This window comes from Schistocerca gregaria, chromosome 1 (assembly GCF_023897955.1).
Source record: "Schistocerca gregaria isolate iqSchGreg1 chromosome 1, iqSchGreg1.2, whole genome shotgun sequence".
In the NCBI taxonomy this organism is placed as follows: Eukaryota; Metazoa; Arthropoda; class Insecta; order Orthoptera; family Acrididae; genus Schistocerca; species Schistocerca gregaria.
The window spans coordinates 1075538970-1075556032 of record NC_064920.1 but is presented as its reverse complement, the minus strand read 5'-3'; the positions used below and the strand labels follow the sequence as shown (position 1 = coordinate 1075556032).

Below are 17063 nucleotides of genomic sequence, written 5' to 3'. Positions count from 1 at the left end.
TCATGTATTGCGTCTTCCTTGAAATATATTTGTTCAACTTGAAGTTATAACACCAATAAGGCACTTCTACAGTTGAGTCAACTTAAGGAAATCCCTGACACCTGGCTGCACTCTTGACAGCTTTCAACTGTGAAGTGCAAATGGCTATAGGTGAAAACAAAAGCCATCTTTAGAGGTATGAATAGGCATTTCTATAGAAAGGTTTACGAAATCGTATTGTAGACATGTGAAGCAGTTGTGCCCAGCATACAGAGACTAGCTGGGATATTGCACAACACAGTTCATTTTTTGTTTTGGCTTCTACTACAAAATTGGAAAAATGAATACCTGGGCAATGCCAACTTTGTCAGCTAGTAAAGTAATAAATTGAGACACTCCATAAATTCAAAGCAAAACTAAAAATATATGGTTTAGTTATTCCTTCTAAAAATTATCTAATTGTCTGGATTCGTGGATTGATTGTTCCTGTTGTTTACATGATAAATGATAATTCTTACTGTAAATGAGCTATTTCAGAACTATTAAGTTCTTCATCAGGGAAGGATCTATTCATTCTGAAAGCTGGAAAATTCTCTTTTCTACTTCTATGTCTATTGGGAGTACTACATATTTTGCTCCCTGGAGGTAAATGGTAGACAGAAATCCTGTCTAATAAGTTATTAATTTTCTCAGTTGAATTTTCATTTGATACCAATAGAAACTAAGATAGTCATAGTACTTAAGCAGTAGAATGTAAATACGTAGGCACCAACAGTTTGCAGTTTTTCTGGTAGTTTTACTGCGTTGTATGTATTTTGAATAAGATAATTAGTTCATAGAAGTTTATCAGCAATTACTGATGATGTTCTTAGCAACTGCTTCATTTTGAATATTGTTATCTACACTCATTTTAAGTTACTGAAGGTCATCAAAATAGCACCTCTTACTGAAATGTCGGGCTGAGGGCACTGCGCTGCAATACGTGTGCGATGCCAATATTAATACTTTATTCAAAGGTAAAGGTGATCACAGTGATTGCAACTATCACTGTGGAATCTCATTTCTGAGGATACCTGGAAAATCATTTGCCCGTGTGTTGTTGAGCAGGCTTTAGAAGCTTGCCGAGTGCATATACCCTGATGAACAATGTGGGTTTCATCCCCAATGATCTACAGTTAATATGATCTTCACACTCCAGCAAATTCAGGAAAAGTGCCACAAGCAGAAAAAAAACCTCTGTTCATTGCCTTTAATGAAGTAAACAAGGCTTTTTACACAGTTAGCAGAGAAAGACCGTATGCAGTATTTTTGAAGATAGGGTGTTCTCCAAAGCTCTTAAAGACCATCAACGCTTTTCACAGAGATATGGAAGCTGTTGTTGTCTTCTGACAGAATCACATCTGACCCATTTGCTGTGAAAAGAGGGGTTTGTCAAAGCTGCATATTGGCTTCCACTCTGTTCAATATTTTTTTGCTGGCACTCCACAAAGTCACTTTTGGTGAAACTAACCTGGGCATTCATCTGTATACCAGAGTTGATAGGAAGCTCTACATCATTTCTATACCCAGATCCAAGTACTTCCAAGAAGAATTTGCTTGTAAATAGTCTTTTATTTGCTGATGATGCTGTCAGCAGCTACTCAAGATGATCTGCATGAGCTTGTGGATAAATTCTCTACTGCATGCAAGCTCTTCTCCATGTCTATAAATGTAAAGAAGATGGTTGTCATGGCACAGGGATACACTGATCTACCTGTCATGAAACTGGATGGCTCCTTGCTGAAGGTAGTCGATAAATTCTGCTATCTGGGTTGAATAACGACATAAGCTTTCTGCCTGGATGACGAGATAAATGCAAGAATAGGAAAGGCTGTCATCGCTTTCAGAAAGTTCCACACACAAGCATGGGACAACAAACATCTTACACTGTCAACAAAAGTACTAGTGTACCATTGTGTTAGTTGAGTTTTTTCCTGTATCGAGCTGAGACTTGGATGTCGAATGCCAAACAGGAACAAAAGCTTAACACCTTTTGCCTGTCGTGCTTATGGAGCATCTTGGGAATATCATGGGAGCATCATGTGGCAAATGATATGGCTCTGAAAACTGCAAAACAACAGAGTATCACTGCCATGCTCAAGCAACACTGCCTGTGGTGGTTAAGACATCTGCATCGTATGGACCACTCGTGTCTGCTCTGATGCACATTACTCAGTGAAAAAGCAGGAGCCAAGATACTTCATGGAAGACCTTCACTATGCTTTAGGGATTGCGTCAAGCATGATATGTGTGCATTTAATATTGACAGTGACAAGTGGGAGCAACTCGCTGATGATCGCAGCAAATGGAGAAAACTGACTGCACATGGAAGCAAGATACATGACCAAGTATGGCTAAATGATTTATCTGCAAAAAAATCATGCAGACATGAGCTTATGACTAACCCTCCTGCTGGAGCGACTCATATTTTCCTCACTTGTGGATGCCAAGTCAGCTGCCGGACTTCAGAGCCACCAGCGAAAATGTCTCCAAGACACCACTTGAATGTTTCAACAGGAAGCACCATTATGCATATAATGTCCACAAATCCCAATAATCAAGTAATTTTTAAGAAGTGCTTGTAAGATGCCCCCTATTTATTGTGCTGTGTCAGTAAAAAAATTGTCAAAAACTTTTATATCAAATTTTGTAAGTCAGCTTTGATATAACAAAGTTAACTCTTACTTATCAACTGTGTTTGCAAGCACTACCTCTTTCCATTAGTTTTAATGTAGAGCAGTACTCATTGTTGTACATTATTGTGATATAATGATAGTATGTGTTTTTCTTACTGAACAGATTTGTCCATAGTCTGCAGTAACATATTGGAATATCAAAACGCTGAGGTGGACTTCGATATTACAAACATTTTGCCAAAGGGGAATAGAAAATTCTGTTTATATGTCAAACATTTATGTTACACTTTCCTCATCAAGAATGTTCACCCCAACGTTCACCAAAGCTGAATTTTTATAAAATTTAGAAATAATTAGCACAGCGAAAATAATCTTGCTGTTTGTTATTTTGGAAACTACAAATCCTAACTATTCCCTCCCTTTACATTTATGAAATTATCATCTTCTTACACAGCAAACAAAAATTATTTCAGGAGCCACACAAACAACACGAAAAAAAATTATAATTTTATGTTTCCCACAGTCAAATTGAAATTCTACATACAGAATCCACAAGATCTGAAGGTGAAAGTACATTATAAATTAAGAGGCAAAACATACTTCATACGAAGTGAGATATTCTCAAAAGTAGACTGCAGCAGATTATGCAGAAGAAATGACACTGTTAGGTAGAAGAATACATGGGAGAGGAAAAAAATGGAACTATAATTATTAGGATTCTGTTCTTTCCATTAGTTTCTAATTGTTGAAGTTCTACTACAAAATTTTTGATGTTTCTCCTTTACCTGAATCAGATGATTTAAATTATGTGCATTGTGAGGCTAATAAATCACAATTTGCAAGCTGAAGATGGTTTTATGACCAGAAGAATCTACTTGTTCATATATATTTGTATTTATAAGCTTTAAATATTGTGTAGCCAACATAATGCAGTTTGCATGAATGGTCATATTATTTATCTGTGTTTATTTATGTTTCAGGTGCTGGAAATGCTGCTGGATGCTGGTGCTGATCCAAATATTGTAGATGATTGTGGAGTATCATCGCTCCACACACTATCATATAGACGTGCAGATGTCAGGGTACTGTAAATACATAATAGAAAAAATGTGATAAATTGATTAATTACATCAGATATGAGAATGGAATCTGTTAAATCTCTACACTTAAAACACATTTGAACAACAATAAAATAAATGTCTACCTGGAAATACTATCAGATGCAGACATAAATAAAAAATGCCATAATTGCTGGCATTCATAACCAGATATTCAATTACATAGTAGAGAAAGGAATCACTCGGAAGCAATCAAACTATTTTTCTGTTACACAGAAAGTCTTACACGTCCTTCCATGAAAGAAATAATATCAAAAGATGATATGAGGATATGAAGCATCAATTATTGACTATAGCTAATGTGCCTGTTCCTTTCATTTCATTGCTGATTTTCTCGTAATCTAGCCTGTCTGTATTTCTCTTGGCTGTGATTTGTCAGTGATTACCATTTTTAATCAATAAGTGTTCTTATAACATCAAAACTATTCCTAGTTTTGGACAGTTGAAGTCATCTTTGGCTATGAAAGATAACAGTTGTGTAGGCTGTTATTTACAGCTGTGTGCAATGATATGACAAGCAGAAACATGTCCTCTTTTTAGTTGATGGAATTATTGTTTCTGAGATACCTTTTTTTGAAGACAAAGCCAAACAATGCAAAATCTAGGATGAAATAACAACAATATTATGAAAAGGGTAGTTTGCTACTCCCCAAAAACACACAAACGACACATACACACACACACACACACACACACACACACACACACACACACACACACACACACACACACACACATTCATGAAAATACAGCTATCTCTCTCTCTCTCTCTCTCTCTCACACACACACACACACACACACACACACACACACACACACACACACACACATACACTGGCTTCGGGAGCCGGGAGCCAGAGACAGTGGTTGTGTGTGTGTGTGTGTGTGTGTGTGTGTGTGTGTGTGTGTGTGTGTGCTATGTTTGCATGAATGTGTGTGTGTGTGTGTGTGTGTGTGTGTGTGTGTGCGTGTGTGTGTGTGTGTGTGTTTTTTTTACAGGAGAAGACCTAGCCCAAAGGTTTTTTTTGTAGTCTTTCTTTGTAAATATTTTAACAAAAATAAACAATTATTGACAATATAATGTAAATGAATGGATAAAAAAATCTACTCAACAAGCAGTGGCAGGAGAACGCGCACACAGAAATGTTTAGCTTGCACCAGCTTTTGGAGCCAGTGGCTCCTTCTTCTGGCAGAAGAGCGTAAGGGGAAGGAAGTGAGGTGAAATAAAAGGACTGCAGAGGTTTAGGGGAAGGATTACAGTTCAGAAAAATTATCCAGAACCCTGGGTCAGGGGAGACTTACTGGATGGGAAGAAAAGGGAAGACTGATTGTTGGAGACTGCACCAGTCAAATTTGAAAACCTGAGAGCTTAAAAGTGGAAGATAGGGTAATAAGCAAGACAAAGATTACTACTAAAACACAATGAAAAAGTCAGTAAGAGTAGAAGCTAAGTGCATTCCCACAGAGGTGGGAAGGGATGGTGAAAAGTAGACAGGTCACAAAAAGTAAGATTCAGAAAACTAAAATGGAGTGAAGAAATGATTACTGTGAAGAAGTGCTGAGATAGAAGGAATTAATGTTAATTAAGGTCAGGTCAGTAGGGAGAGCCAAGGACATGTTGCACTGCCATTCCACACCAGCAGAGTTGTGGGAAACTGGTGCCTGGGGGAAGAATCCAGATGGTGAGTGTGGTGAAACAGGCACCAAGGTCATGACTCATGTTGTACAGCATGCTCATTCATCCTGACTGATAACTGGGTGGTAGTGATGCCTACGTAAAATGCTGAACAGTGTTTTCATAACAGCTGGTATGTGAAGTTGTCATTTCACAGGTGGCTCTCCCTTTGATAGAATATGTTTTGTTAGTTACAGGGCTGGAAAAGGTGGTGGTAGGAGGGTTCACAGGGCAAGTCTTGCAGGGAAGTGGTCACAGGAGTAGGAACCATAGGGTGGGAGATGGGTGCAGAAGAAGCATAGGGTCTGACAAGAATATTGCAGAGATTGAGAGGGTGATAAAAAGCTATTATAGGTATTGTAGGCAAAATCTCAGACAGAATAAATCTTATTTCAGGGCACGAGTGTAGGAAGTCATGGCCTTGTCAAAGTAGCTGATTAATACATTCTAGACCAGGATAAAACTGTGTGACAAGTGGTGTGCTCTGAATTTGTTTTTTTTTTTTTTGTGGGATTAGCAGTACTAGGATTGGATGTGGTGGCCCAAAACATCTCCTTTTGTACTAGGCTATTGGGATGATTAGGTCCAGTGAAGGCTGAGATGAGAGTGGTGGTGTATTGCTGTGAAGAGTCTGCATCTGAATAAATATGTTTGTCTCAAATGCCAAGGCTGTATGGGAGGGAATGTTGGACCTGGAAAGGATGAAAACTGTCAGAATAGAAGTACTGTTGTTTGTTATTAAGATTAATGTGCACAGAACTGTGTAGCTGGCCTTTGGTGGAGATGAGATCAACACTACCTTCGGTGAAGATGAGGTCAACATCACCTTCAGTGAAGATGAGGTCAAAATCAAGGAAAGTGGCATGGGATTAAGAATAGGACCATGTGAAATTTAATTGGAAGAAGGTATTTAGAGATTCCAGGAATTTTAAAAAGTCAACCTCAGCTAGAGTCCACATGCAAAGATGTCATCAATGTATCTAAACCAAACCAGGGGCTGAAGGCTTATGGATCCCAGGAAAGCCCCCTTCGAGCAACGCATGAAAAGGTTGGCATAGGAAGGAGCCATCCTGGTTCCCATGGCCATACCGCTGATCTGTTTGTATGTCTGCCCCTAAAAGGTGAAGTAATTGTTGGTAAATATAAAGTTGATTAAGGAGAGCAGGAAGGATCTCATAGGTTTGAATCAGATGGGCGTCAGCTGAAGACCATGTATGTGGGGGATGCTGGTACAGAGGGAGGTGGCATCAATGATGACAAGCAAGGTCTGTGATGGTAATGGGGTGGGCACAGCTTTCAGATGATCTATGAAATGGTTGGTATCTTTGATATAGGAGGGCAGTCTTTGTTCTGTGGGTTGCAGAGCGTGTTATAGAACATGACAGTTATGACATTGGTGCCTGTTTCACAGCACACACCATCTGGATTTTTGCCCCAGACACCAGTTTCTCACAACTCCCAGGTGGGAGATGGTGGTACATGTCCTCAATTCTCACCACCCATCTGGTACTAATTTATGTTAATTCTTTTGGTCTCACCATTTCTCCACAATAACTACTACTTCCTACACTCCATTTCAGTTTTCTACATCTTTCATTTTCTGACCTGGTCTATTTTTCACATCCCCCTCCCCCCTCTGTAATATACAATGCACTTAGCTTTTCACTTTCAGTAAATCGTACATGATGGTTTAGTAGTAATCTCTGTCTTGCATGTTACCCTGTCATCCAGCTTTAAGCTCTCAGGTTTTCAAATGCCAACAGAACAGGGGGACAGATATAACTAAGTTTTTTAGAGGTTTTCTGCTGCTTCTGTAAATGAGTCTTATAACCTGTAAGACAGAGCATCTTACTATAACCTTAAGTGTTCATTGCTTGCTTCCAAGGCTAAAATATTGAAAATTTTCCAGTTCTCTTCTAGATTCATCCAATCTTTTTTCCTTTTCTTTTTTTATGTTTTTTCTGCACTTTCTGTTTAAATCACCCACATGTTTTCATATTTTTTTTGTTCTGGTGCTGCTGCCTCTTTTCTCTCATATTTTAATATGTTATGGTTACCCGACATGATCATTCACTGCTGGAGGCAATCTATAATTTGGTATTGCATTCTTTTTTCTTTTGAAAACCAATTTATTTGTTGAGATCATTGTGTTAACATAATTACTGGATTACTAGCTTCAGGAGTATGTAATGCCGTCTTCAGATACATAAAACCTGGCTGTGGTAGTTACATCATACAATGCTTACACCACTATGTAAAATGTAGACTATACAATATACATAAAAAAGTCAAGGTATTAAAGCATACTGTGTTATTGGACCAAAATTTTAATAATAAAACTCTGGTAGCTACAGTATATATTCATAACTCCCTTACAAAAGTAGACATGCAGCTTTATGACCTAACCAGGGAATGTAGAGCCTCCACTTATTGCTTTAACATGTTATTAATACTTTACATAATTGCATGAAATTTATTGTAAGGAATGTAACTGGCTGTAACATGTGAAGACAGAAAATCATAGGAGGTACTATAACACAACCCCTCTTTGAATAGTAATGCAAACTTACTTTATTTTCAATTTCTCTTTTCTTATTCCTTGACAAAGAGCAGCATATATATGATCTATTGCAGGACATTACAAAATTTGCAGAAAGGCTCTTACAAGCTGGAGCCAGTGTGAATGTGGCAGATCATAATGGCAGAACACCATTACATTACGCAACAAAAAGAGGAGATTCAAAGGTATGAAATTGCTTTATACTAACCTGTGCAACATTATAATAAGTTATGGGATTCTGGATATGGATCATAGTATATGTAATAAACAGTTCCCAAGTTTTCTATATACACATATAATTTACCATAAAGACTGATACACATGAACACTGCATGAAGTACAAAGGCAGACTGAATTAAATATGGCAGCTCATCAGAGCAGTTAATATTCCAAAGATTGTAATTTGTGTGGTCGATGTGACCTATTGACACCACAAAGTAATATTTTTTAGTAAGAAGCACAAACCTAGAAAGTATAGTGTTTATAGAACCCAAAAATTTGTCTAGAAATTGTCTGGATAAATTTTGTCTGGGACATAAAGAATGGCTGTGAAAAACGTGACACTCATTAGCAAATTGTTTGCACGGAGTTGTCATTTCATTGAAGCAAAAGGAAAGATTGGATATGAACAGAATAAGCAAACCATACTTTGTAAAGCTCATTCTTCTGACCTAATACTAATTATCTTTTACTTTTCACTACCTTATGACAATAGCATCAAGTTTTACTTTCCCAAGTATTGCAAGACATGCTAATCAATGCATTTGTGTGTGTGTGTGTGTGTGTGTGTGTGTGTGTGTGTGTGTGTGTGTATCTTTGTGTTTGTAGTTATTTCTTATTTGTATTGACTAAGATTTCTAGTCAAGCTGCCTGAAGAAGGGCCATTTTTGCATACCATTGTGTAACATGTGTATCTTAGTCAGGAGTCAAATGATTCAGAGGTTGTATGGTGACTATTATGTACTTGTTCTGTTAGTGTAAGCCAATGTACACTGTCTGGAGGCAAAAGAGCCTTACATAGTGTGAAGCCAAAGATCTTTAGAGTTATGTTGAATAGGATATTGTAATTTCAGAAACATTTATCATGAACTGAAGAGATGGAAAGGAATAATCTTAAAATTGTGTAACAATGCATGGGGAGTATCTGCCTCAATATTTTGTCCTCTGCTTTGAGACTTGCCTTTTCTATCACCAAAAATTTATCTTAGCTAATGGCCTTATACAGGAATATAAAAAGATATAGGAGTTCAAAGAACTATGACTCCACTTAGATATTGGAAATACCAATAATAATCAGCTGTGAAGCAAAAGACAACCAACTAAAATGGAACAGGTAACAAGAAAGCTTTCATCTCAGCACTGCTTGGCATTGATAATGGTCTGCACCATTTTAGAAAAATATCACCCAATATCCTTTGGGATTCAATTTCTCATGCAAGATATGTTGCATGCAGAATACAGTCAGAGTCCTTCATGTCAAAGGTGGTGCTCAGAAAAGTAGCAAGCTAACATCACCTCAGTATGACTGGAGAAAGTCATAACATCAGACATATTACAGAAGAGTACTCCATCAGATATTATACTGGTAACTCAGGTGGCATCCTGGTTGCATCTCCTAAGGCTATACATTATGGTGATTAATTAGGTATTATTTTGAAGTTGCCAATTCATAATCTTAATACTGTACTTTTTGTTACACATCTGAATATGTTGTATTGAAGGATTAGAAAATCATTTGTGTTTTTCTTATTTTTCTCTTTTCTCAGATTTGTTTTCTTGTCATTGTACTGTATACATCACAAGTTTATTCACTAGATGTAGATGGAAATACACACAATAAGTAAAATGTTTAGTAACTGGTGCACATTTTGTAGCAGACTTTATCACATTATGACTTACTACTGGCCATTCAGAAATGACTAACTGCATACTTATTCTTTCAGCATGTGAAAATTTTACTCAATGCTGGAGCCAATGTTAATGCCATGGATGTGAATGGTGCAACTCCACTCCTCGTAACTGATAAACGTCACTTTACACAGGTACTGCATTGTCTTTATTGGTCTGTGCTAGTAAACACTGCATCTAAATTGCTGTTGTTAAGAGGTGCTGTGAAAATTGTCTAGTTAATGAATTTGGAAGTAACTGTCAAAGGTTTCCCCTTACAACATCGTGACATTAACTTAATAATTATTTTCTTTTCAGCCCTCTGTACACAAATATATCTTCTCATAATTTTTCTCTCTCTCTGAGCAAATTTCTCTTAGAAGAGAAAGTTATATGTTCTATACAGATTTAGTATTTCTAATTAATCTAATTTTGACCAGTTTTTAATTCTTAATGTAGAACTGGAAAAAACAGTGTGGACATGAAGATGACAATGTGAACTGCAATAAACACATTTTTCAGCTTATTAAACAGTTAAGTTTGAAAACATTTACACTTTATTTCATTGCTATTTCAGGACCAACAACTTGCTGGGAGGTCAACAAAAGCTACTCCTCAACATGAATTATTTATGTTTTGTAAGATTTTATGCTCCATTTGGGCTATTACCTGTACATTGCATGTTTGCACATCACCATTCCACCCCTTCTGCAGTGCTGTAGCCACATATTCAACAGATGTAAGACCAACTGCATTCCTCCCACTGCCAAACTGCACTTCAAAAGAATCTGCCTTTTCATATTTTGTAATTGTTTTGTCCACGCCCATAGGAGACATTGGACCAATGCCTTTTTTCATACTTTTGAGTGTCTGGAACTTCTCTGGACTACTGGTGCACATTCACAATTCTTGCAAAAGAGCTTTACCAGCATAACATGATCATTAATGGAGACAGTCATGTTGCGCATCTTGGATGCAAACTCTGCAACAACTATGTGCTGTCTGTCTGTTCATGTGCATATTCTGATGCTTACAGTGCCATCTATTGGTCAAATTTTTGATAATTTTTTTCCCATGATGTTTCCCCCTGCATCAATAAAATTCTGTTCAAATTTGACGTTATTCTGAGCAGTGTACCTCTTTGCACAACATTTTGAAACTGGAATTTTATTTATGCACACCCTGTATATAATGAAGTTTAAAAATTAAATATCTTGAAAATGCCTTAAGCGATTTTTACAAGCAAAATATGGGATAGGTATCTGTGAGTCCTACTGAACTGTCATAGTAGACTTTTTTTATAAATATCTATTTTGAATTACAGGTAGGAATGTACATCCATGCCTAGAAACCTAAATTTTCACAAGTAGAAGATATAAAATATTGAAAGTAATGGCTGCATAGCTACGTAAATGTAGTAAGGGATGGGATGAGTAAATGTACTTATTTTTAACTGTTTATATTTATTGGTAACACAACAATGCTAAGTAGCATTTACATGAACAAAATCATTATTTATGAACAAACTGTCTAAGTCAGAGGAAAACTTAAAACAGCACTAGAAAACTAAGCAAATTTATGTGAAAGTTCATATGTAATATATGTTATAACATTATCTTTATAGTTTTAAAGTGTATATTGAAAATCAGAAATGTGTGTGCTTGACTCATGTAAATGCAAGGGTTTAAATAGTGGTGCCCATTTTGGCATGGGGCTTACTCTTTGGTAGTTAGTCGGGGTTGAGAGTTGGAACAGAAAGTATGTATGTATAGCAGTAGATTGCCACATAAGCGAAGTAGAATATTTCTGAGTATTTGTTCATGGATTTGTGGTATTTGTGTGTATTGATAGAAAACACTCTGAAATACTTTCAACTTTGTGACTTCGCAGATTTCCTGTCAAGCGAACTGGTTACATTGCGGTGTTGTGATATTCATGCATGTTGGGTTAGGTGATCTACCCTGAAGCTTAAAAACTTTTCTGCAGTTGATTTAGAGAGTGTTTTGCAGTCAGAATTTAGTTAGTTAGCAACTGTAGAACTTAAGTTAAGACTTGTGCTAAAGGAACTTATTTAGTTTCTGTTGTTTTTTTGGACGTTTATATGAACATAATATACTGTTACATTTCATTTAATCCCTGAATCAGACAGTCATTATTTACTGTGATAAGTGTTACTTTATTTGAAATAAACTCAGTATTGTTGAAATTTGAAATTCTTAGAGTAGTGAACATTATTTTCAACATGTATTCTTGCCTTCATTTATTTGACCTTGTCACTGAATTCTTTTAGGGCAAATGTGACAGATGAGTTGGTTGGTCACTAGACTGTAGCTAACACTTAAAAAATCTAAACACACATTTCAAAGGTCCTATAAACAGTGACTTCTCAATTTACAATTTATTATTCATCCAGTTGCAACAAAATTTAGCTTGTCCATTCATTAATTATTTATCTGTCCACTCAAATGTTTTGCTCTCATCACAGATAACAACACTTATCAATCAATATTCATTTTTGTGTACATAGACACATAGTGCAGGGTGTTTCCTGACAGCTGACCTTCTTTTGGTGTAGCTGTGCCATAAATTTCTTTGTTATGGTTCAGTTCAGAATGTTTCATTTGTTGTCTCATCTATCTACCTGACTTTCAGCATTCTTCTGCAGTATCAAATTTTAAAAGCTTTAACATTATGTAAAGGATACATTGTTAATCTTTATGTAGCGGAGCATGAGTAGTACTCCATCCTTTTTATAATATTGTCATTATTTTATCCTGGATTTTCCATTGTTTGATTTCAAGAGCTTCTATACGCTTCTTGTTTTTACTGTGTACAATCAATATTTCATTTCCATATAAGACTACATTCCAGTGAAACCCTTCCAGAAAAGTCTTCTTGATACTTTAAGTTTATTTAGATGTTATAGTATTTGTAAGAGTGCATGTTCTTACTTTTGTCATCATCAGTTATTTCACTCCCCAAATAGTAAAACTCAACTACGTCTTTCAATGGTCCATTTCCTAATCTAATTCCCTCCAAATTATTTGCCACAATTCAGCTACATTTCATTACCTTTGATTTACTCTGCTAATTTTCATCTTGTCACCTATTTTTAGTACACTATCTATACTATTTAACTGAAGTTTCATGTTCCATGCTGTCTCTGACAGAAACACAATGTCACTGGTGAAGCTTAAAGTTTTTTTTGCTCTCCCTGAACTTTAATTCCTTTTCTAAATTTCTGATTTGTTTCTTTTACTGCTTGTCTAATACATGGTTTGAGTAACACTTCTTCTCAGTTAACTGCCTGTCTTTCATGCCTTTCAGCTTTTATAACTTTTGTCTGCCTTCTGTATAATTTGTAACTTTCATTTCACTGTATTTTATTCTTCCTCCCTTCAGAATTTCAATCAGTGTTTCCCATCAGTGTTGGATTCTGGACCTAAATTCTGGAGAAGCCAGGAAATATATTGGTAAATCCCTTTTCCTTCCCTTTGAATGTACACATACCTAGCATTCAAAATGACCACTACTACTACTAGTACTACTACTACTACTACTACTATTATAACTACTAAGGTGATGATGATGATGACAATGACTACCACTACAACTACTACTGGTAATAATAATAATAACAGCAACACCTGTATTAGAAACATACTGGTGAAGTGGGTGTTTCAGCAATGTTACTTGAAAACAAGTTAACTCAATGATCTTGCTTCTTCCCAAATCTTTTGATGGTATCGTCATGCTATGTGTCTTGGGTTTCAAGTATTTGCACTCCTGGTTTTTCAGTTGTGGTACAAGCAATAAACTTCCTATCAGCTAAATCACTTGTTTCAGGAATGGTGGCAATTACACTAAATAATTTGAAAGCTTCTGGGAGCATTTGGTTTGTTTCATTCTCAATCATTTTTGATGACCTCTCCCAAACTGATGGAGTGAAATGTTTCTTTATACTGAGAAGAAAATACATTCTCCAGTTCTACATGCAAATGTGAGTGGCTGAAGGATGCTCCATACTTTTGAAATAATGATTTGCACTGTCTACAGAGAAATGCCAACCATAACTGGAAAACTGAATTAACATAATTTAAGGAAGAGCAGTTTATCATAATCAGAATGTCTTGTTTCCAGTTGCATTACAATATTATCCAATACCTTGAAGTACATCCTTTGTATTTTGACATCAATGGATTGCCAATGTATTCATCCATCATTTCAGCTCTATTCATGGAAACTTTAGCTTGCAAATTAGTAAAGAATTTTGAGGAATTTAAAAAAAATGACCAATTTATCTTCATTTCCTAAGTTTCTCATGTAAGCTATGCATTCTGAGACAGTATTTTTGCAAACCTGTGTAGCACTGGTCTTTTTTCTGAAGAATTTTGAAAAGCAGTTCAGTGTTTAAAAATATGCTTTGGAAAACAGAGAGAAGGAAAATGAAATCACTCTATGAGGCTATTTTTGAAACCAAATGCTTCTCTTGCAGTCATTGCTCTAGAAACTGGATTGTCAATGATTTTATTTAAGACCTCAATTAGCCCTGGATGGTTTTCGTGAATGGCAGACATTGTTCTGATGTTACAGTTCCACCTTGTTTCACTGTTCGAAGGAGTGTGTTTACCAACAATAATGTCAAGAATTGCAGTGCTTTTGGAAGACTAGAGGAAGAAAGCAGGAATACCATGAATGTTGGAGAAAAACTCCTTAACAGTGTTACACAAGAACAACTCTGTTGCAAAACTAAATTCAAACAATGTGTAAAAATGTGAGTAAAAAGTGGTTTTGAGGAGGGGGGCAAATCTTAGCTGTGTCGCCAGAAAGTAAATATGAACATAGGTTTGGGCTACCAGTTTGTGCTTCATATCACAATTCTGAAACTCGACACTCAGCACAGTGAATAAAGCAGCAGCAGTTCTAGCTTGGGTAACATCATGAAAACCAAAAAATGTTCTTGAATGTCACCAATGGAGTCCACTAGTCTCACAACGGTAATGCATTGTGACTTGTCTGAAATTTCTATTGCTTCATGCACAGTACAGACATAAAATGATATTCTGCCCAAACCTGAATGTATATATCCACAAATCTATTTATTTATACATTCAATCAGTTCTTTTTGTATAGATTTTGAAAATCGCTGGAAATCACACATTTGTTTCCAGTGTGCTATCAAATCTTTGTTTCTGCATGGCACTGAAATTTCTGGTATTCAGGCAATCCTCTTTCTCTCTTAAAGCTAGCTCTTGCTTCCACAAAAGACTGTGAAGTCAATTAGAATTTTCATGATATCTCTGTTAGCTTTCACTTTACTGTTGTGTCTGATTTTTATCAGTTTCTGATGTTCATTAAGCAGCTCTGATATACTAAACACTTGTTTGGATAGTTCTACATGGGAAATAAAACTTCTTAGATGATCTTTAGAAAAAGCATGCCGTGCTAAACCTCTAGACAGAGTTTTCAGATCGTCGAATGGGCAGCACATAACAACTTGTGCTACTCATACCATGAACTTTGTAATAAAAATGTTTCTGAATATAATTCTGGAGTTGGATGTCTTTTCTTCAAAATTTAATGTAACCCAGTTTCACATTTCCTTGGAAATGAAAGCTCCTGAAAGGAAGTAATGAGTTCTTCACTTGAATGTGTTACATTAGGACTTGTACAAGGCTAGGCTTCATCCATGTTCACTGCACATAGCACAATGAATGTAAGAGAAACCTAGTGAGGCAGAATCACAGCTACTAGCCTCCCACTTGGCAGAAGTGCACAGTGACACAGCTACAACAACCTGTACCCCCTCTTCCGCTCCTAGTAGTGAAGTCATGGTTACCATGGTGACTGAGTACTAACTGGTGGCCTAGAATGTGCCTACCCTCCATGCCACATGCTTCAGCCTTCATCTGCCTTGGTTTAAGCTTTCAAACTTTCACTTGCTGTCTAGTTTGGAATGTACAGTCTGGAATGAATAATACAAGCTAATGTCTTTCATGCTTGCTGACAAAAGCATGTTAAGGTCTATCTTAAAAGCATTTTTGCTGCAACTACTTCAACACAGAAAAGTGAGATGGCCTGGCCTCTGATCAGCTGCCACTGCTTTGTCACTTTCCTCTGAACACAAGTATCTTCCCATACATGTGTATTGCCTGCTCCCAGCTTAATAAAATTCGATGCCAAAATGTGATTATCGTTGGTCACATCTTGCAGCAGAGACAAAAGCATCTACCACCATCTGAAGGTGTCAAACAGTTGCCCTGATGAAATATTGTGGAAGTTGCACTACATGATCTGGTGGAAAACCAAAGACGTGTCTTTTCAACAGATCTGTTTGTGTCCAAATACCAGAGTTATTTATGTATTTGGCCTATGATACAGTTCTAAATCATCCAGCAATCAGTTAATAAATAATCTTTAAATAAATCAAATGAAATTTTTGAGGTTTTACCTAAAAATTTTGAGTAGGAGGTGAGGATATCACCATAAGAAGGCACTGGATAGCCAATATCTACCTATATGCTGTCTGTGACATCTTGTTCAATGTTGGTGATGTTTACACCATGGTCAAGACCTCCTTCTTTATGCACTTGTAACAGGAAGTCATTGCATAAGCAGACAACGATAAAGATTAGTATTAGGTCTATAGAACAGCAAGGATACTGTTGCCTTTGTGGGTACCTGTAATAGCATTTCATTAACCACAGAAAATGTGAATCAAGCATGTAAAACTTTGGCTAATTAGTTATGCATCTAACAATGTTTTCACAGTGTCTTAGTGCAGTAACATCTTCACGGGTTTTGTGCAATTTATGACCAAAGTGTGAGTGCAAAGTTTTTGGGAACTCTGTCCTCTCTTTTATAGCAATACATGTATTAGGACAATCAGCTGTTAATCTATTGTGGAGCAGACATTGTGAGATTTAATGCTTGCTACCAATATAAGGAGATGGACTGTGATAAACTGGCACTTCGTCAGAAGATCAAAAGAGAGAATAGCCTCTCTGCAACATTGTGCTCACACTGATATCTTATTGGTAAGAAACATGTGAAAATATTAATGAGAACTTTTATTTTTATTTTAATATTCTGTCTCCCAACTCCCTTTCCCTCCCTCCTCACTCTCTCCCACCTCCCCATCCCTGCCCCTTTCCTCCCACTCTTTCTTC

The 17063-nt window shown here is 36.6% G+C and overlaps 1 protein-coding gene across 1 annotated transcript in view; it reads left to right on the top strand.

Annotated features, from left to right (window-relative positions):
* Nucleotides 1-17063, top strand: part of LOC126281675 (serine/threonine-protein phosphatase 6 regulatory ankyrin repeat subunit A-like) — a 362879-nt gene that overhangs the window by 202596 nt on the left and 143220 nt on the right. Inside the window, exons 11-13 of the mRNA XM_049980838.1 lie at nucleotides 3635-3736; nucleotides 8082-8192; nucleotides 9951-10049. Of these exons, the coding sequence (XP_049836795.1) occupies nucleotides 3635-3736; nucleotides 8082-8192; nucleotides 9951-10049 (312 nt within the window). The remainder of the gene's footprint in view (nucleotides 1-3634; nucleotides 3737-8081; nucleotides 8193-9950; nucleotides 10050-17063) is intronic.